Genomic DNA, 21622 nt, shown 5'->3' with positions numbered 1-21622 from the left:
TAATGAACGCCATACTAAACTCCAAATTGTACACAAGAAACTAAAATTAAAAATAATACAAGACTAACAAAGGCTAGAGGCTCCTGACTTGGGACAGGCGCAAAAATGCGGCGGGGTTAAACATGTTTATGAGATCTCAACCCTCCCCCTATACCTCTAGCCAATGTAGAAAAGTAAACGCATAACAATACGCACATTAAAATTCAGTTCAAGAGAAGTCCGAGTCTGATGTCAGAAGATGTAACCAAAGAAAATAAACAAAATGACAATAATACATAAATAACAACAGACTACTAGCAGTTAACTGACATGCCAGCTCCAGACTTCAATTAAACTGATTGAAAGATTATGTCTTCATCATATGAATATCAGGCACAATCCTTCCCGTTAGGGGTTTAGTATCATACCATCATAACATATATGAGAAGAACATAACCCGTGTCATGCCAACAACTGGTTTTTAAATAAATGTGTTTAGTGCCGATGCAAAGACCCTATAAATGAATCAATAGTAACGCCAAAATATATATTTGTACGTAAAGTACAAAATATACACATTTCACCTAACTAAAATTACCTGCTCGATGTTCCAAATGCAGTCGCCATTGCTTGTAGAATTCCGTAAATGAATTTGTAAGGATTTCTCCGTGTGCATATAAAAAATAAAGCAGGAAGTACTAGTGCTCCGTGTATCATTAGGCCTATCAACACAGTCAGGAAATATAACCCAACCTGTGTTAGAAGGATGCCGAAATCTTCCATTGCTACTATCTTCCCAGCAATCAAAAACGCTATTCCAATTGGAGAATACCTGCAAATATAATATTTTATTGTACTTTGAAATAACAAATTTTAAGAAATTATAAACGAATTAAACAGAACTTGAGATAGGTAAATACTGAGATGTCGAGTTTTATGTATAATTTATAGTGTTGTATTGTAACATTTTTATATTAATATATTGTTTAACCTTAATAAGTTTTTGTGAAAATTCTTACTTTTAGTGCATATAAAATTGATATCAGTATATTCATGTATCCTATACGCTGTATTTGCTTTTGGAATGAAGTATTATTAAACTACTTTGGGAGACTCATTTCTCCTCTATAAGTCTCTCGATCATTCAACCTATTAATTATTTAATAACTAGTTTTTAATGCAAAAATCAGCTTTGACTCAGTTGAAAATGTGTTCCCAAACACCAGAAATTATACATTCCGTAACAACATCATCGTTATAACCTTAGCAATTCTTCCTATAAGAACATCATCGCCCAACCACCAGCAATACCTCCTATAACAACATCATCGTCCCACCACCAGCAATACCTCCTATAACAACATCATCGCCCCACCACCAGCAATACCTCCTATAATAACATCATCGCCTCACCACCAGCAATACCTCCTATAACAACATCATCGCCTCACCACCAGCAATACCTCCTATAACAACATCATCACCCCACCACCAGCAATACCTCCTATAACAACATCATCGCCCCACCACCAGTAATACCTCCAATAACAACATCATCGCACAATCAACAGCAATACTTCGTATAACAACATCAATAACCTTAAACAACAGCCATTATACATTCCGTAACAACATCAGCGTTATAAACACAGCAATTCTTCCTACAACAACATTATCGCCCCACCATCAAACAAAAATACCTCGTATAACAACATCATAGGTCCAAACACTTGCAATACCTTGTACAACATCATCGCTTCACCACAATCAATATCTCTTATAACAACATCATAGCCCCAATCACTAGAAATATACCCCGTAACTACATCATCGTAATAGCCACACCAATTCTTCCTACAACAAAATAATTGCCATAACCCATCAATTCCCCAAATATTAGTCAAAATCATCGCCATAACCACAGCAATTCTTCCCATAACATCATAAACACTACTACTAAGAACACTATCATATTCAGCATCACAATATTCTACTACTGCTAAAACCAACATCACTATCGCCACTAAAAGCAACAAAATCACCATCAGAAACATCACTATCATCACTAGCATCATTTGAATAAGATAAATTTAACGGTAACCCAATCACTACCAAAATAAAAGCCCAGTTAAATATTTGATAAGCAACATCATATCTTATATATTTACGATTATAAAACTGATTGTTATAGATTGTAATTTCCTTTGTATTGGATGGCAGTACTCTCTTACTTTTGCAACCGCTTTGTAAGGAAATTTCACTTAAACTGGAATCGGCATTTTACGAAAATTCAAATATATAGCCAATAGTGTATTTCAGATCACTTTGTTATTTCAAAATCGAAGACAACTAATTTCTTTTGCCGGGGATTAATGTTCAAATTGAATCCACAGAAAAGTAGGTCGAATACATAATACTTTCTTTAAGAGAACTTTCAACCTGCAATTGGTGTTGGGCTACATCTATTGAAAATAAATGACTTAATATAAACTACACAACTACAAGAGCTGTTGTACTGTTATGCAAATAAACAAAAATATAGGAAACAAATGAAAAAAGAAAACAGAACACCAGTAGAAGAAAATTTGATTTTAAATGTGTAAAAATTACATTTTTTTACAAAATGTGTGTCTCTTTTTCAGCACAGTTGATGTCCAAATTGCTTTGCTTTTTTGGGGGATTTGCTGTTCCAGTAGTTATCATTATTCAATTGGTTTTCCAAACTTTTCGGCTCTGAGTGTTCCTTATACTGCATTTAGTCTAACCGGCTTACAATTTATAATTCATTTGTCAGATTTTTTATTGCAGGCCGAGCTCAATTGTTGACTATGTCACCCTTTAGTTCGTGTATTTAAACAATAGTTTACACTTCTTGTCTGTTTGTTTTGCTAGATGTTAATAGATTAATAAAATGTAACTGCATATTCTAATTTCCAAACCTATATTACGTGCATGTATTTGCAAGGTTACATGCTCAATACTATTGCATATCTAAACAGACAAACTGTACAACATTGTGAACAGAAAATACATCTTAATATTCAAAGATTCACGGCTTATTCAGGACGAGTCACATTATAGAGTTAATCAAACTGAGTTGACAGAGAATAAGGACTGTAAATTTGGACTGGAATAGAAATCTTGCCTTGCAATATAAAAATAGGTAATCTGGGCTAGAATCCAATCCGACATTTGCAGCTACCCAATGACACACACCACACAAGCAATACCTCCTATCACAAAATCATCGCCCAATCACCAGTTATACCTCCTATAACAACATCATCGCCCCATCACCAGCAATACCTCTTATAACAACACCATCGCCCCATCACCAGTTATACCTCTTATAACAACATCATCGCCCCATCACCAGCAATACCTCCCTAACAACATCATCGCCCCATCACCAGCAATGCCTCCTATAACAACATCATCGCCCCATCACCAGCAATACCTCCTATAACAGCATCATCGCCCTACCACCAGTTATACCTCCCATAACTACCAATACTTCGAATAACAACATCAATAGCCCTTAACACCAGCAATTATACATTCCGTTACAACATTGGTCTTACTGATGAACGATAGAAGTCCACGTATTTTTTATCATGGAATAAAGATTTGTTTTAAGGACGTTATAGTGCATTTCTTCTTCGTAATACAAATTAATTAATAGAAAATTTTACAGCAAGTTATAAAAAGATTTTATTTGATACAAACCATATAAAAACAATAAAAAGGTTCATTGATGCATCTGTCAAACAGGTACAGAAATCAACAATAGGTTTGGCTTTGTGTCCCATTCGACCTAAAACGACACCAATCAACACGGAGAATACTACTAATCCCAGGATATTAATTTGTCCGGTCTCTCCGGAGACAGGACTATCAACTGTCTTTGTTAAAACTGAAATAAAATATTTCTTATCAATAAGTTTTTCCTAAACAACCAATATCTGAGAAATTAATAGATTCATTCAGATGATATTATTTAGGTAAACATTTTCTTATACCATGGAAGTATTATATAATAGTCCCATAGTCATATGGAACTGGTACTTATTCAAATGCATGCATATTCTATTTGAAATATTTAGTAAATATAATAAAAGTTCTTATCAACCTCATGTTATGTAAAAAGTGAAACATTGTTAAATAGACCAAAAGTATCGAAGGAAGAAATAAAAAATATATGACAAACGATTTCCTTGTATTATTTTAAGAATGTGTTCTATAGTCATATTTTATATCCTCAAAGCCAAATGCATTGGACACAAGTAAAACATACATAAAAAGTCTACTCCATAGTACAATATGTAATATATATAGCAATACAACACCAAAGAGAGCATTCATGATTATAGGTTTCATGTGAGAATTGATTTATTTAATCTCAATATAATACCAAACAAGCTATTGCAGGCGGATACCCAGTTAAATTTCAACAAAAGAAATGGAACTCTTTGTAAGAGAAGGTAAAAAAGGCCAAATAGGTATATTCGAAGACCTTATCGCTATTTGAAAATCTGCGCCGCTTGACCCGAGAATCTGCGCCTCTTGAACTATTGACGTCATACAACAATCACTTCTCCATTGTAGCGTCAGATACTCTCTATTGTGACGTAAAAATTTTACGGGAACCTTTGTGATGTCCAGTAATGGCGGACAAATAGCGATAAGGTGTATTGTTTACATCTGTTTCTATGGGCCTTAAAAGTTTAATGAATGTGCATAATTTAGGATTTTATGCATCTTATATACGTGTTTTACTTAAATTATAGTATGGAGCTTCGAGATGTTTGTAAACTTTTAAATTATAGACACATTTTCATAAATCAGTCGATAGGGGTAGGTGCAAATACATGTTGATCTTTTTTTGTGCATAAGCATAAATTCCGCCGAAAAAAAAATGCACAGTAAGATAATAGATTGATCTTTTCAAAGCATTAAGTCTGCCCCGGCGATAGTTTTTGGGAAACAATCCTAAAGATGTGCAATAATTTCACCGAAAGAGAAAGTCGAGTACACCTTTTTGTGTTCGTGCGTGTTTGAGTTGACTTTTCTGTCTTGAAAACGTTCAAAGCAAAAATATTTGATACATCGTCTCGCTTCAGATTCTAATATTTTTATATATTTAGGCTACCAGTTGATTTCATAACATTTAAAATTCACGATACTAAGAAATGAAATATATGGATCAACTGAAATACCTTTCTAATGAGTCATAACAACAGAGTAGGTATGTTCGAATAACAAATTTTTACTAAAAGTACTTAACGACAGACTTAACAACTGGATCTTAAAAATGCATAACATAAAAAAAACTTCATTTTTTGTGTGTGTTGTTTTCAACCTCTGAAAATGTTTAGTCTGCCCTTCCACGAAATATCTATTTAGAATTTTTTGAAATGTTTTTGAACTTTCGAAAATACCCCCTGACAACCGATCAGGCAATAGTTTTAAGTTGACTAAATGCAAAAAGTACATTAAATGATGCTCATTAGCTAGTAGATACATTTATCTTTTAAAATACAACTGGCATATAAGGATCATAATGGTGCTATGTGGATAAATATATCGGTTTTTAAGAGCTAAATTGGAGCGCGTCGTCCCTACAATGGCTTCAATTTTTACGATCGTAAAAATAGCTGGCGTAATGGGGAGATAATTTTGACGAAGTAGAATCCTAACTGATTGGCGAACATTTTAGTATTATTGAAATTAAATAACGAGTGTTAATATTAATCAACAGCAATTTCTCTTTGGCGGTGAAATCTATTTTTCTTAAGGTAAAATGAAAATTCGGGTAAAATGTTTTCCATTTCGTAAGATTTACTTCCAGTATAAGTCCGCTTACCGTGATGAGAATATTATGTCCTGAACCCAACTGTTCAATCAGTTTCCAAGCTGTTTTGGACGCACAAAAAGAATATTTTAAGGTGTAACATTTGAGTGTTTTGTATATCATTTAAGATATCACAAATCACCGTTGCAAGTGTCCTTTATGATCGACCACCTTTGAAAGTCATCACTGACCTAGATGTAAAGAATAACAACGAAAAAGTCGCAATTTCGTAACACATTGCAGGAAAGACCAACCAAAATATTGCAAATTTTATCTAAACTGCAACCTGTAGAAAGCCAGCTGAGATTATTAAAGATGGGAACCCTTTCATTTAGATAGAATGAATAGTAAAAAAAATGTTGTATATATCCTCAATATCTGATCCACATCAAATTGATGATTTTTGGATTGTAAGCATTTCTGTGAGGAGATAGTTCTTGTTCCTCTGTTTATTCGTGTTACACCGTAATAACACGATGGTGATGACTGAAAATCACCTTCGGTAATTGAGTATAAAAAAGAGTCACATATTTTAGTTGACTAAATGTATTATTGAGATAAGGGGAAAAAACAATTATGTGTCTCCAGTATGTACTTGTTTAGCAAAGATCAATCAAACAGTCACCCAAATATATTGATTCCGGAAACTTTAATATAGTTATAAAGCTTTACCAGATGAAAATCTGGACTAAGAAAACCTTTAGAAATTACCATTTTTAACTATGGTGCTGCCATTTGTAAAGTTGAGAACAATGGTTTCCATATTGTCTGTATATTTAGATATGTTTGCTATGTTGTCAACAAACGTTGTGTCATTTGTTGTATAGATTACCTCCTTTGTCTGGTTTTCTGGCTCAAGACTAGTTCTGTACTGCAATAAAAAAATAACTTGATATAAAAAAAGTTTGTATTAAAATTATACACGATGTTTTGTATCAATTCATATAACTGAACTTAAGAATTTAGAGACTAATAAATCAAACTTCCTTCAACATGTTTATCATTTAGAAAAACAGCCGTCGAAACAATATGTACCGAGGTTTGCATCTAGATGAATCATATTCCATCTTATAAAACTGTTGAGGGGACTCAGGTCACAAGAAGCGGTACTTTACCTATTATGTCTGTTTGTTTTGCTCACACATTGTTGTCAATATAATGAAATTCTATGCGACTGTCATACAAGTAAGAGGTTTAGATAGCTATAAAACCAGGTTTAATCCACTATTTTCTACATAGGGAAATGCCTGTGCCGAGTTGGGAATGTGGCAGTTGTTTTCCATTCGTTTGATGTGTTTGAGCTTTTGATTTTGCCATTTGATTAGGGACTTTCCGTTTTGAATTTCCTTTGGGGTTTGGTAATTTTGTTATTTTACTTTTGACAGAAAACAACTGTATTTGTACATGGAAATGAAAATTGTGAAAATTTTGCATAAAATATAAAAAAAAAGTGTTACATCCAGCCGTCCTTGCTGAATGCGCATACAAAATAAATTAAATTCCGCGCTAAGAAACTACTTATCTAAATAACCTATGAATTTTTAGACAAACCGAAAACTTTTGTAATTATTTACTATCAAAGTAAGTTCCTTGGTGTCGATCGACAAAAGAATATTGCTGTAAGCAGGATTTAGAAAATCGGAAATAGGTATATCTTGTACGTCTTAACGTTAAAGACCTCGCCATTACTTTGAGATGAAGATGTCTTTGCTTTTAGTTTTGTCTACTGCAAGTATGGATTATCTATCAAGAATGCATACACTTTATCCCTTCTTTTACATTTTTTTTATTAAATAAGGTTTGTGTAAACTCCTAACACATTTGGTAACTGATAACCAAATTACTATAAAGATTGCGTCTTGGAGAAATCATTTTTAGGGATTTTTAAAAATTCTTACATTTGTAACACATACGTATACTGTACGTGCAAACTGACCGATTTACTACTATTTAATGGATTGTCAAATGAAGTTGTATTTATTTTCAAAATGGCAATTCAAGTTTTTAAAATTTGAGGGTTTATTCTTTAATTTACAAAATTATATTTACAGTATGTGTTCAATTTATACAAATGCTGATCTATTATTTACTGAAAGACGACTCGTTTATTCCAGTATGTTCTTGCAATTCAATTTTCTTTGTTGACATATCTGTTTATTTTTATTGTGACTAAGATTATAAGATAATGCTGACTGCTGTACCCCTATTTTTGACAATTTTACCTATTACATCTGTTTGTTTTGTTCAAACATTGTTGTCAATATAATGGAATTGTATGTGACTGTCATACAAGTGAGTGGTTTAGTTAGCTATAAAACCAGGTTTAATCCATCATTTTCTTCATACGAAAATGCCTGTACCAAGTCAGGAATATGACAGTTGTTATCCATTCGTTTGATGTGTTTGAGCTTTTGATTTTGCCATTTGATTAGGGACTTTCCGTTTTGAATTTTCCTCGGAGTTCGGTATTTTTTTTATTTCACTTTTTCTTTCAATTCGTATGGAAGAAACACATGCCGTATGAAAGCAACACAAAATCATAGAATTATAAGGTCCGCCTAATATTTGTTCCCATTGTTTGTGTACTTCGTTTCTTTTGTTGTTAAAATGATAAAATTGAAGGAACTAAAGTAAATTATAAGGATTATGGATTTTTGTTTGCGTGCAATTCCGTCAGCAAGGCTTTTACTAGAAGATTTGGTGGTGTTCTTTCAAAACGCAATACCCAAATAACATAAGAGTCTTTACAAACAACGTCATACTACTGGGTCTTCCGAGTGCTCCGCGAAACCTTTTTGTAGATTATTCACAACAATTTTATAAGCAATCAAATCCGGGCTTAAAAGTTACTGTGAAACTACCTTATCTAGAGGCGGTGTGAAACAGATGTGGATACTTAAAATTTCCAAAGATCTGTTAGAGTACATACAATCTAAGTCTCTTTCCTCTTGTAATAGTATTAAAACATTTGACATTTTTACCCTTTACACATGCATTCCTCATTTCAAACTAATAAAACAAATTAAAAGAATTGGTTCTGCTTTGTTTCATAATATAAAATGGCCAACGTAGATACAAGTGTCATGTCTATGGGAAGGATAAATCGAACTTCGTGAAAAATCACTTTGATTTCAATAAAAAATTCTCTGAAACTGACAATATAAAGATGATTGATTTCTTGATTGACAACATATATGCCACGTTTGGAGGAGTGTTTCTCAACAAGCAATCGGCATTCTAATGGGAACATACTCCTTCTCCTTGTCGACTTGCTCTTTTTCTCATATGATGCTGAGTTTATACAGGAGCTACTTAGGAAGAATGAAAAAGCTAGCATTATCCTTTATTTTTACGTTCTGCTATAGTTTGGTGAATGTTGAACGCATTTATTCCATCAAACAACTTGAAATAAAGGATACTACAGATACAGTTAAGTCTGTCTCATATCTCGACTTGCAGAAACTGACATGACAATGAGGGTCGGTTGAGAACAAAACTTTACGACAAAAGAGATGACTTCAGCTTCCCAATTGTGAACTTTTCAGTTCTATGAAACAACATGAATTCCAGCATCAGCGCCTGCATATGGAGTATATATCTCCCAGTTGATATCCCAGAGCTTGCATTTCCTATCATGATTTCCTTGATAGAGAGTTGCTGCCTACAAGGAAGATGTTAAACCAAGAGTTCCAAGTGGTGAAGTTGTAATCATCCCTTCGAAAATTTTACGGATGCCATCACGAGTTGGTTGACCGTTATATAATGTCTGTTACACAGATGACGCCGAATATGTTCAAATTGAAGTAACCGCAATCTCCTGCTCTTGTCTTAGAATGTGACCTATTGAATTAGATGTATCAACGGTGTTTGACTTATACGAGCAAAACGACAGGTGCCACATATGGAGCAGGGTCTGCTCACCCCTCCGATACACCTGAAGTCCCCCTCCGTTTTTGTGGTGTTATTGTTGCTCTTGCTTTAGTTTTGTATGCTGTGTTTTGTGTACTATTGTTTGTCTTGTGATAGTTTGTCGTTTTTTTTTGCCATGGCATTGTAAGTTTTTTTCGAGTTTGAATATCCTTTTGATATCTTTCGCCCTTCTTTTATGATGTTCTAACAAACTGCAAGCACGGAAAATCGTATTACTATGTCACAATAAATCAAGAGTTGAGATGGGATGCTTTAGTTTAATTAGAGGTTTTGGAAAATGTTAATGGCAAATGCTACCTGCCAGAAAGTCTTGGAGTGTCAAGTGATACACTTGCGCTGTTCACTGCTAGTTCAGGAAATGCTTTTTTTGTTTGTTGGGCATATTTTGCAAGGCATTGTGTTGAAGACCCATTGGTTGCCTGCGGCTGTTTCCTGCTCTTTGGTCGGGTTGTTGTCTCTTTGACAAATTCCCCATTTCCATTCTCAATTTTATTGGTTTATGTTTCGATGGCATGTCGAGTAGTGGGATAAGGATTTCATGTCCGATATATCCTTAATAGAGGTAGTAGATAGAAATAAGATGATGTGGTATGAGTGCCAATGAGACAACTCTCCATTCAAGTCATAATGTGTAAAAAGTGAACAATTATAGGTCAAAGTACGGACTTCAACACGGAGCCTTGGCTCACACCGAACAGCAAGCTAAAAAGGGCCCCAAAATGACTAGTGTAATACAATTGACACACGAAAATCAACGGTCTAATTTATATAAAAAACAAGAAACGAGAAACACTTGAGAACCACATCAACAAACGACAACCACTGAAATAAGTTCCTGACTTAGGATAGCTGCAAACAAATGCAGCGGGTTTTAACGTTTAAACAGGCGCCAACCTTCACCCTAACCTGAAATAGTACTGTAACATTACAACATAGAAAGACACACTATAAAAAATCAATTGAAATGGCTCAATCAAAAAGACATATTAACAAAAACAAGTAAACATACACTGAACGAATAAATTTGATCTATGACACAATATAAATACAATATTAAATAAAAAAGGGGAATGTGAAACAATGTCAAAAAGACAACTATAACCTTGGACAAAATGACGTTAAATAAAATAACGTAAACAGGTAAATTGAAATATAATAATTTTGTTGTTAGGAGTACGGAGATATTTATTAAAAAATAAATAAATTTGTTGTTCATAGTACGAGAACAGCAGTGAAAATTTATCGTCATTCTAAATACTTATCAAAGGTGTTACATATTAAAAATAGTGAGACGAGATATAACACAAAATAAGTAAATATTGAATAACAAAAATGTATTACAAACTGTGTCAACAGGTCAAATTAACACGAAAGTACGATTTGAGAGTACTCGCAGTTATTGAAAGCTAGTTAAAAGCCAAATAAAGGCAACAGTAGTATACCGCTGTTCAAAAGTCATAAATCGATTGAGAACAAACAAATCAGGGTTACAACATTCTAATAAAATATTCGATGGCTGCTAATACAGGAAACTTGCAAACAAGGATTTAGAAATTTTTAACAGTTTCAGGAAATAGTTTGGTCTTGCAAAAGTATGTCATGCACCCATGCATAACATTACTGTTTTTATTACATATATGTATAAATCGAGTTTCGTTCATTCAGCAAATAGTTCATATACATCAGGTTTAAGTTTCTACATTCAGCTCAATGATATGATTATGAAGACTATATTCAAAAGTGTATCGTAAGAAAAATGATCGATGGTGTGAAATAAACTCATTATAGGTACCAGGATTAAAATACGCGCGATTCGTCTACAAAAGACTCATCAGTGACGCTCGAATCAAAAAAGTTAAAAATGTCAAATAAAGTACAATACTGAAAAGATAACAACATGCATTAGGTATTAAAATGTCTTGTTGGTCGTCTCACTCATTCAGAAAAGGCACGTCATTGAGGGGTTATCGGATGACTAGATTAATAGGTTTAGGTCGTTGGAAAGCTAGCGCCTTTTTGCGTTACATACAAAGTTCCTGTTTGATTTGTTAATACTAAAAAAATATATTGCAGTTACTTTCAAATGCTGAGATTTCAAGAACTTTCAAGCTATATTGTAGTGCATATTGGGGAAATGAATAAATAAATGTCAAACTAAGTTATCTACATTATCATCTTAACAAATTATTGCCATGCTTATTAGTATCTAATAAATTGCCTAAAACGACTTTAACTTGGTCTCAAAAACTGTGAATTGCATAGACAAGTACAGGCGTCGTTAAACAGATTCATTGGGTCAACATGACAAAGTATTAAGGATCTTACATTCGATATCCTCACATAAAAGCTACGCATGCATGAGTTTGAAGCAGGATACAGGGTGCATTTAACTAAGATAGGAGATGATTTTCTTATGAACATAATACACGGAGCCCTTGATACAGTTATTTCTAGTAAGACAGGAGGCATTACTTTTCCAATAAATTATTCTAAACTGTGATACTTCATAGTTGACCTGTAGTCTGTAATAATTGCTCATGTTAATGAGCTTCGTTAATAGTTTAATGAATCGTCAGCTTTCTTGAAGGTTGTTTAAAGAATGTAAACAATTATTTGATGTTTAAAAATCAACAATTAGTCCATTTTATCCGAACTTTATGAATTGATTTTTTGGGGGAATGGCACAACTAAACGATGGTAATTTGTAATGAACATATACGAGAAACATGTACAATAATGATTGAAATTTGCTGAATATTTTTCGAGCTATCTTCTTTTCATATGGCACTTTTAGCTTAATGACGCATTATAATTAATTTCACGTAGCATAATGATGCCTTCTTCTCACTAGAAAATGTTTGCCGAAGTTTCAACAGTTTCACTTTCAGATTCAAATGTGTTTTTTTTTGTATTTCGAAAATCTGTAAAATGCTGGGTTTTTTTTAAATTTGTTCGAAATGAAAGCAAGTGACAATCACATTTTTTTTCGTATAAATTTTGAAAAATAACATTTAAATTCTATTATTAAATTCATCTTTGATATAAGGGTTTTACGAGGGAGATAAATTCCTTAGCTTAAAATGATTTCAAATATTTTATAACAGCAAATTTTAATCAAGCCTTATATCCGTATTTCCATGCCAGTTCTTAAGTAGTGGCTACTTGGCTAGTGATACACTCGAAGACTTACAGTCCACCATTAAAGGTATCAACCCAGTGATAGTAACAACATTAACGGCACTAATGTTACTACACCAGACTCGTATTTCGATAATTAATGTATCTTTGCTGATGCTCGAGGCCGGAATATTTGAATAGTCCATTCCGGTCGGATGGGACTGCATATTTATATTCCCAACAACAAAATGGACATTCTTCATAGCTTGGTTTTTACTGGCAATGACTGTTGCTAGAAGGTCTTCAGAATAAAATCAAACGTTTACATATCTTAGAAATATAAAGACAAATTAAATATAAGTATCACTATGGTTAAAAGCTAATGTATTGAAAAAAAATCTTCGGTTAATAAAGTTTGTTATTATTTAAACACATATCTTGCATGTCTTGGTTTTCATGTTCATTTACTTTTTTTAATTTCAAATTCATACGTGTTTGATTATTCCAATTAGTGTATATCCTTTTTTACAAAAAAAACAACGTAATATACAACTATCATTTAGATTAGTTTCAAAGTAATTGACAGCGATGTCTTTGTTTCCAATGAACTGTGTATCAAGGGAAATCATTAAAAGAATGATTGATTAACCAAAACAATATTTGACTTTGAAATCGAAATTCAGTAAAATTGTATGGAAATTGATTATGAATTAGTTTACATTCACTCATCATGTTTTTGTCACCGCCTTGTTTTGACTTTTTTTACCAGTTGTGTTGAATAGAGATTTTGGTCAAATCTTTATAAAATTCGTATATTTTTTAATTTAACGTATTTCAAAAGTTCTATGAATCCGTTTACTGTTATGTATTAAAAAAAAATGTTCCAGACATTCAATAGTATTTGATGTTGTGCCAATCTTTTCTTTTTACAATTTTTCAAAAAAGTGCTGAAACAAGACGAGTTGGATGATACCATAATGGGCAATCAAAAACAATAAGTCGACTTAAAACAGACAATAGTATGGACAAAAACGAAAAACGCCCAAAAGACAAAAATCAGTTAACAAAACTTCACAAAAAGTAACTCTAGGTCCGTTTTTAAAGAAACCAAGAGGAAACAATCTTCCGAAAACATAAAGGATCATTCAGTTCTTAGTAGTAAAACAAAGTATCACTACTAAAAAAAGGTTTTTAGACGAACAAAAAATGTGATTATTGTATTGCGCTAAGATCTTATAATACAAATACTTACACCAGTAAAACAGGACACAATCAAGTTTTCAGGAAACATGTTTCTGAAAGAAAAAAACATTATCAATAATACGAGATTCAAAATTCAGTTCTTAGATGAGTATATCTTTTATATGAATAATCAAATAAAGCAAAATATACAACTATGATTTTATGTTTCATACATTTGATATGAAAAAAACTGTAAGATTGTTGTTAATAAGGTATACAATGTCCCAGGTAAGAAGGGTTAGCGTCGCAAACTTATTACCAGTCCCAATTCAAGAGCCTGTAATTCAGTGGTTTTCCGTTTAAATTGGTTTACGTTTTGTCATGTCGGAACGTTTTACATATAAAACTAAGAAGATGTGGTATGATTGTAAATGAGACAACTTTCCAACAGAGACCAAATGACGTAAATGTTAGCTATTACCGGTCACCGAACGGCCTCGTCAATGAGCAAAAACCATACCGGATAGAAAGCTATAAAAGGCCCGACATGCCAAGTGTAAACAATTCAAACGCGGAAACTAACGGCCTAATGTACAGTATGTACAAAACAATAAACGAAAAAAATATGAGCTCTATAAACAATATCCAGTAAAAATTAGGATGTGATGTGCCGTTTGTAATAGTCTTATACAGGTACAGCTAAACTTCCATACAAATTATTCTGTGTATCTATGAAAGAATTTAGTGAAGGCTTTTCTTTTAGTAACCAATACAGAGTGGGGACCTTCAAATGTTCAGAGGGGGCCTTAAGGTCATATATGTTAATGATACTTTTTCGCTCTCTGTACAGAGCACGAACCTGAATGCAGAAATTCATTATTTTATTCTTTAGAACTTCCGTGTATTATAAGTTATACCATCACCCCTTCCGAGTACTTGAAGTTTATTTCTTATTGTTAAAATGGGTATAGCATGTACCTTTTTTTTAATTTCTGAATTATTTTCAAAATTTGATGCTCGAATATCCACCATATTCATACATTAACTAAACAAATAATCAAGAAACTTGTTATCAGATTTTCCCCGTTAACACCAACTTTTACAATAAGAAGAAAGAGTGTCTTTAATGACCTGATGACACTTTTTAAAAATTCATTTTGATGGATGACGATATGTTGGTCCTTTTTTAACTTACTATATGGTATGGCCTTTTCATTGTTGAAGGCACGTACGGTGACCCCGACATCATTATGCGTCTGATGCATAGTTGTCATATTGGCAATCAGTGAATATGACATTTGATGATATTTTTAATCAAAACTGTTGTTCTTTTCTATACCTAAGACAACACAGGAAAGAAATTAGCATGATCACGAATAAACTGAGACAAACGTTCTAAACTTCAAGGTATATTTAGACATATCAGAAATTTATTTTAATATATACTGGCTAGTTTAGGTAATGGCATTTTTGTAAATGTACTGTTCATAAAATTCTAAAATCATTCGAAATACTAACGGTAATACTTGAAATAAAAGAAATGGCTTCAACCTAAATCTTAAACTTCTTAAAGATTTGACCCTTCAACTGGACGAAACGCGCGTCTGGCGTACAAAATTATAATATCTTTGATGAGGTTTTTTCAGGTGAAAATTTGATTATGATTCTCAACGGAAAAACTGCCGTGTTATTAACATAGTCCCAACTGGTTACGGATTTTACAGTGTACGAAACTTTCCACTTGTATCAAAGTCACTTAAATTTCAGTTATGTATCATTCCTTAGAGCTTATAATTTACTACGGCAGTGGTTCATTCCCGTCTTGTTAAACTTATCATAACTTCAAATCAAGGTTATTGTTAATCAAACCGAAAAACATATCGCTAGAAGTCAGTTGAGACACATACACATCGTATCGGTCAACCAATTCGTGATGGTCATCATTAAACTTATGTAGCGTCGATTTCAGTCGTGTTTCCTCATAGTTATATTGGAGCAGTTTTTGTGACGTGCAGACCTTCTGGTTTCTGTAGTATTATTAACGTCAAGTTCACTGAGATATATGAGATGCAAGCACGTAAGCTAACTGAAAATGTTGGTCAACTTATATTTTGTAAACGTTAAAAAAAATATATGTTACCAAAATTTAACCTACAAGTAACAAGAGGCCACACAGATGGTCTAATTTTTAATTTAATCTTTTATTTTTTTAAAGAGGATTGCCAACAGTCAGAGACTACGTGTGGGTCTCCTCGTTGTTTTACATGGTCTATATACCTAAAAAAAAAGAAAAGAAACCAGTGTAACTTGTTGAGTAATGTATTTTTAATACTGATAAAATTGTATTCCAGTTGTGAAACATACAAAATTTACAATAAATATGTCGTAACATTTTAGAAAGGCGCATTACTAAATGAAATAATGGCCAAGGCAAATTTGATAGTACATACATGTACATGTCAACATGTGTTCTTCTTGTCCGAAAATAGTCAATTATTCTAATATCAAATAAGGGATTCGAAAATCAGAACAAAAAGGAGTTGTTTGATCAATAGATAACATCGAACAGATCTTTTCATAATTCTAACGATGGCAATATATATACAGCAATGATACCTTTATATAAAAATCCATCAATGTTTGATGAAAACATTAACTAAATGAATGTCGGTCATGAATTTATTATCCCTGTCGTGCAATTTCCTTTACATCGGTACAAAAATATATTTTAAAATTAGAACTAAAATGCCGGAAATAATGTGCCGCGGCACTGTCATTTTTCATCTATACATATCCATCGGCCGTAAATTATTAAAGAATATACTCAATAAAATGACGTTAAGTACTGCCAAACAGAAAAATAAGAAGATTTTTATTTGATCTCTAATCAATGATACGAGAAAAGAACTTATATAAATGAATTTGATGCGACCGGATCAATATCGGATCCGAAATGAAAGATATAATGAAAAATGCATTATCTACTTGCACGTTATTCCGAGAAATAAGAAGAAATATTGATAGAAGAGCTGACTTAATTTGTTGATAGAAAGTTGTTAAGAAGTTGTCAAGTCCTATACGACCTCTTGAAGAAGTGATGACGTTGAACGACTAGTACCAAAGATTTTATTAATCGAACGATAAATTTGTTATGATTAAGTGTTTTTGCAGATAGTACCCTTGTAAGAAGATTCAGAAGACATTTTATATATATGACAGTAACGATTATATTAACATTTCCATTTAAAACTGCAATAAAAAAAACCATCTATACTACATAAAAGATTTCTTCAATTTGGTACAACTTTATAATAATTATGAAATACAAATAACTCTATTTCACTTGTATTAATCTTTGATTTGGCAAAAGTTTTATGATTAAGAAATACACAATAAAGCTATGTAGACGGATCAAATTCGGTAACTTTTATCTAAATTTCCTAACAGATTAAACACATTAAATTCATGATAAACTCATCAAAGATATCAGGATTAAAATTGTACGCCAGACGCGCGTTTCGTCTACAAAAGATTCAACAGTGACGCTCGATTAAAAATGTTTAAAATGCCAAAAATATTTTCAGAAATTAAGTAAAATCCACAACTGAGAAATGAGAATAACACTCAAAGCCGAAAATTTGACAGCCAAGGGTGTATAAGTACTGAAACACGATAAGAGCTTCATGACAAAAAAAAAAGACTATAGTGATTTAGAACATAAGTTTCATAATAATTTCTAAATTTATCAACGGAGAAATTAAAAAATGTTTATCTGAATAAAATTCAGATCTATCGGAACTCACCTGCTCGTCATATGAGGATAACAAAATCAGAGATCTATATTTTGAAAAGATTGGACAAAATATATGTTTTCAATCATGTCAATACCAAAGCACTGACTACTGATACTAGCCTGGGTGCATAGGTACCTCATTATATTAAGAGCTATATAACCAAAAGGGATGGAAAGTCATAACACAATTCGTCATTACACAAAATATCGTTTCAAGTAGCCTTAAAAAATCATCCAAATGTTGTGTTCATTGTCTCAATCTTTTATTATTGTGTCTCTCGCTGATATTAGAATATATCAAATGTATCATTATATCGTGTGTATTTAAATAAATGTTATCAGATAAATGAATAGCACTTCTAAGTTTTAGCACAATATTACAGAATTCAAAGACAATTCTTTCGGATACATGACAATTCTTTCATATAGTACAATAAATTGTTAACAGTGCAGATAATGTTACGCATTATAATGTTTACTCGAAAAAGCTGATGAAGGCTGATGTAACTTACAATCTCGTCAAGATAGAGACAATTTAAATGAAAAGAGTTTCGATAGGGTATACTGTATTCGTGGCTTCATCCGTAATACGATTCTAAAATTACACCCAGAGGTATGTTTCACAACAAGAAAAGTGACAAAATGTGAGAAAAAAACTCAGACTGACAAGAAAGAATGCACAGTCTTTTACATTGAACACAACTCTCTGTTTGTCGAGAGAACGCCACAATCAACAAATACGTGTTAGCAAACAACTACAGACCTACGGGATATTGATATCGAGTATTATTCCTTCTAGGAGTACAATTGAGTTTATTGTTACATTACAGTATCCCAATAAAATTGGCCTTCAACAGAGATACAAGGCTGAACGGAAGGTATATAGTACCGATTAATAAAAAATCTTAAAATATTACATTTACCATGATACGTAGATTCTAAATAATAAATCTCTTATCTGTCGAAAAAAATCTAGATATTAAACTGCCACTTCGTCTCTGCTGATCACATTAGTCTTTAACTTTAGAAAATTATTCCTTCTATTAGAACACACGATGATTACCTAGTCTAGTTCGTGGTAGGATGAATCAACTGATATGATAGCCTGTCTCAACTCACAGAAAAACATAAGAGTGTCAAAAATAAAATCTGTATTTCTGTTTTGAAAACTGACAAAACAAAGTAAATTGGCGTATTGACCAATTGATATCTTGATTTAATTTGAGAAATGCAGTTTTTAAAGAGTTTTTGAACGCATATTACTTTTGTATTGGAATTTACAAGTAATTAGATTTAACTATTATAATGAAATGCAAATACATTGGTGTGGCTAAGGCTCAATGATTTACAAACTCAATAATAACAAATAACAAAATTAAAAGTTGAGCTTATATAATTAGCGTCCAATACCTGCCAATTGTTTTTGCATTTTTAGTCATTAAAGTGAATTATCAACACAATATTTTATTTTTTCAATGATGGGCAATGCATCAAAAATAAAGCATATAAAGCATTAATTTTGCATTATTACTCTTCAATGATTAACAGATACATTGACATTTTTTTCTAAACCGTAAATAAAATTTAATAATAACAGTTTCTTCGTGATACACTTGTCCACAAGATTTAAAATAAACAAGAATAAAAGTCTTATCATAACACAAATGGTCTGAAATCATGTTGACATATAGATATTGAAATATCACAATGTCATGCTTTTCTCAGACTGTCGGTGACGCCTTCAACAAAACCCGTTGGCGTTTTACTAATTGACATTTTAGTCTTGGAGAACATAGCTAAATGTTTTTTGAGGGTTTTTTATTTTTGTTTTGTGTGCATATTACCGATCTGATGAATCAAGCCCTTTCACACTGATTTTCGCAGCTTGTCCTAAAGATGGGTTGTTTCGCCATTATCCCAGGTTAGAGGGGTTATTAAAGAGTCGTATTGTACAATATAGAAATTATTACACTTAAACCTATACTATTGATATATCCACTTATAGTGAATTTGGCTTTTAGACAAGTTCCAGACACAAACGAAATGAAACGACACAAATAACCAAAAGACATCTTGAGGTCAACACACAGTGTTCAACAATAAACAAGTGTCTTCACAAAATAATCAGCTTTAAACCGCCAAAAATCGAAAAAAATGTAAATATATTTAACAGAGAATATATAAGATCTGCCATCAATCTTAAAAATAACAATAAAGACTAAGATATGAGAGAAGACATTCATTGGCGAGGTTCCTGATTTGGAAAAGGACCATGAAGTGGCGTTAAATTATAGTTTTATGAGATCCCAACCTTTAACGATTTTTTCTCTCTAAAGATTATCGGAGTTTTTTTTTTTTTGTAATATTAGTTTATAATCACGGTTGCTTTGCGCACAATATCAAAAAAAAAAACCTCAACCAGAGACTTTAAAAAAATTGCGCAAACGAAATTCCTAAATTTATATATAAGGATCTTAGAAGTAGTTTTTTTTCGTAGTTAGTTGCTGTTATTAGATCACATGACATCATTAAACATATTAAAAAATAAATGAATCAAAGCATAAATTATTACTAGGAACGGATGATATTGATTCCCTGATTAACTTTTCTTTTTGAAGTTAATGCGCTATCATATTGCATGTGTCAAGTACATTGATCCCAATATAAAGTAATAACTATCACAGTAACTAAATCTTGGTTATATTAAACATATCCGGATATCATCACTGAAAAAGTGTATTACAGTCTCCAAGAAATGGTCTATAGAATTGGCGTAAAATTTTTATATAAGTTTCCTGTTCTCAACATAGGATTGAATTTCAATAACGTCTTTACTAGGTGAATAATTATGTTTTTTTTAATCACTGAGAACATATAGCAGAGGAAGAGTTGACGATATGCGTTCGTGTTGTGAAAATGTTCGTAGTTGATATGCTTTCGTGTTGTGAAAACGTTAGTAGTTGATATGCGTTCGTGTTGTGAAAAAGTAAGTAGTTCCTATGCATTCGTGTTGTGAAAAAAGTAAAATAACAAAATTACCGAACTCCAAGAAAAATTCAAATCGGAAATTCCCTTATTAAATGGCAAAATCAAAAGCTCAAACACATCAACACATCAAACGAACGGAAAACAACTGTCATATTCCTGACTTAGTACAGGCATTTCCTTATGTAGAAAATGGTAGATTAAAACTGGTTTATAGCTAGCTAAACCTCTCACTTAAAATTCCATTATATTGACAACAATGTGTGAACAAAACAAACAGACATAATAGGTAAAAATGTCAAAAATAGGAGTACAACAGTCAACATTGTGTTATAATTTTAATCACTATAAAAACAAAAATGTAAAAAAAAAGGCATATAGACAAAGCACATAAGCAAAAATAAAAGACAAGATTACAAAAAAATGACGATAGCACAACAACACATTGGCGGGATGCATAAGTACCAAGCCACGCCAAAAGGATATTACCAAAAATGGACTAAACAGTAAAGTTTAATAATTTACAAAGACAAATAAAAGAACACTATAACACGTAATTAAGATGATAAATAACGTCAGTACCTAGAATTTATACTTCAAGACCATAAGGTACTATTTGTGAAATTGATACGGAATATTTATCATCAAGGTCTTGGTATCTTCCGATGAACTTTTTTAGAAAAAGGACGAGACGTTCTTTGACATAACCCTGGTTCTTCAATTTTCTGCTCAGACACTGGTGACGTTTTATAATGTCTGGGTAGCAGCTGCAAGCACTTGAATAC

General features: G+C 32.4%; 1 protein-coding gene across 1 annotated transcript in view; it reads right to left on the bottom strand.

Annotated features, from left to right (window-relative positions):
• Window positions 1–17262, bottom strand: part of LOC127727723 (excitatory amino acid transporter 1-like) — a 29420-nt gene extending 12158 nt beyond the window's left edge. The window contains exons 1-3 of the mRNA XM_052234838.1: window positions 17238–17262; window positions 3706–3892; window positions 578–811 (exon numbers count right to left, since the gene is read on the bottom strand). Coding sequence (XP_052090798.1) covers window positions 578–811; window positions 3706–3892; window positions 17238–17262 — 446 coding nt within the window. The remainder of the gene's footprint in view (window positions 1–577; window positions 812–3705; window positions 3893–17237) is intronic.
• Between the last annotated feature and the right edge of the window lie 4360 nt (window positions 17263–21622).

Source organism: Mytilus californianus, unplaced genomic scaffold, assembly GCF_021869535.1.
Source record: "Mytilus californianus isolate M0D057914Y unplaced genomic scaffold, xbMytCali1.0.p SCAF_2, whole genome shotgun sequence".
NCBI classification, from domain to species: domain Eukaryota; kingdom Metazoa; phylum Mollusca; class Bivalvia; order Mytilida; family Mytilidae; genus Mytilus; species Mytilus californianus.
Note: the sequence above shows the minus strand (reverse complement) of the source record. Positions and strands in the feature narration are given on the sequence as shown.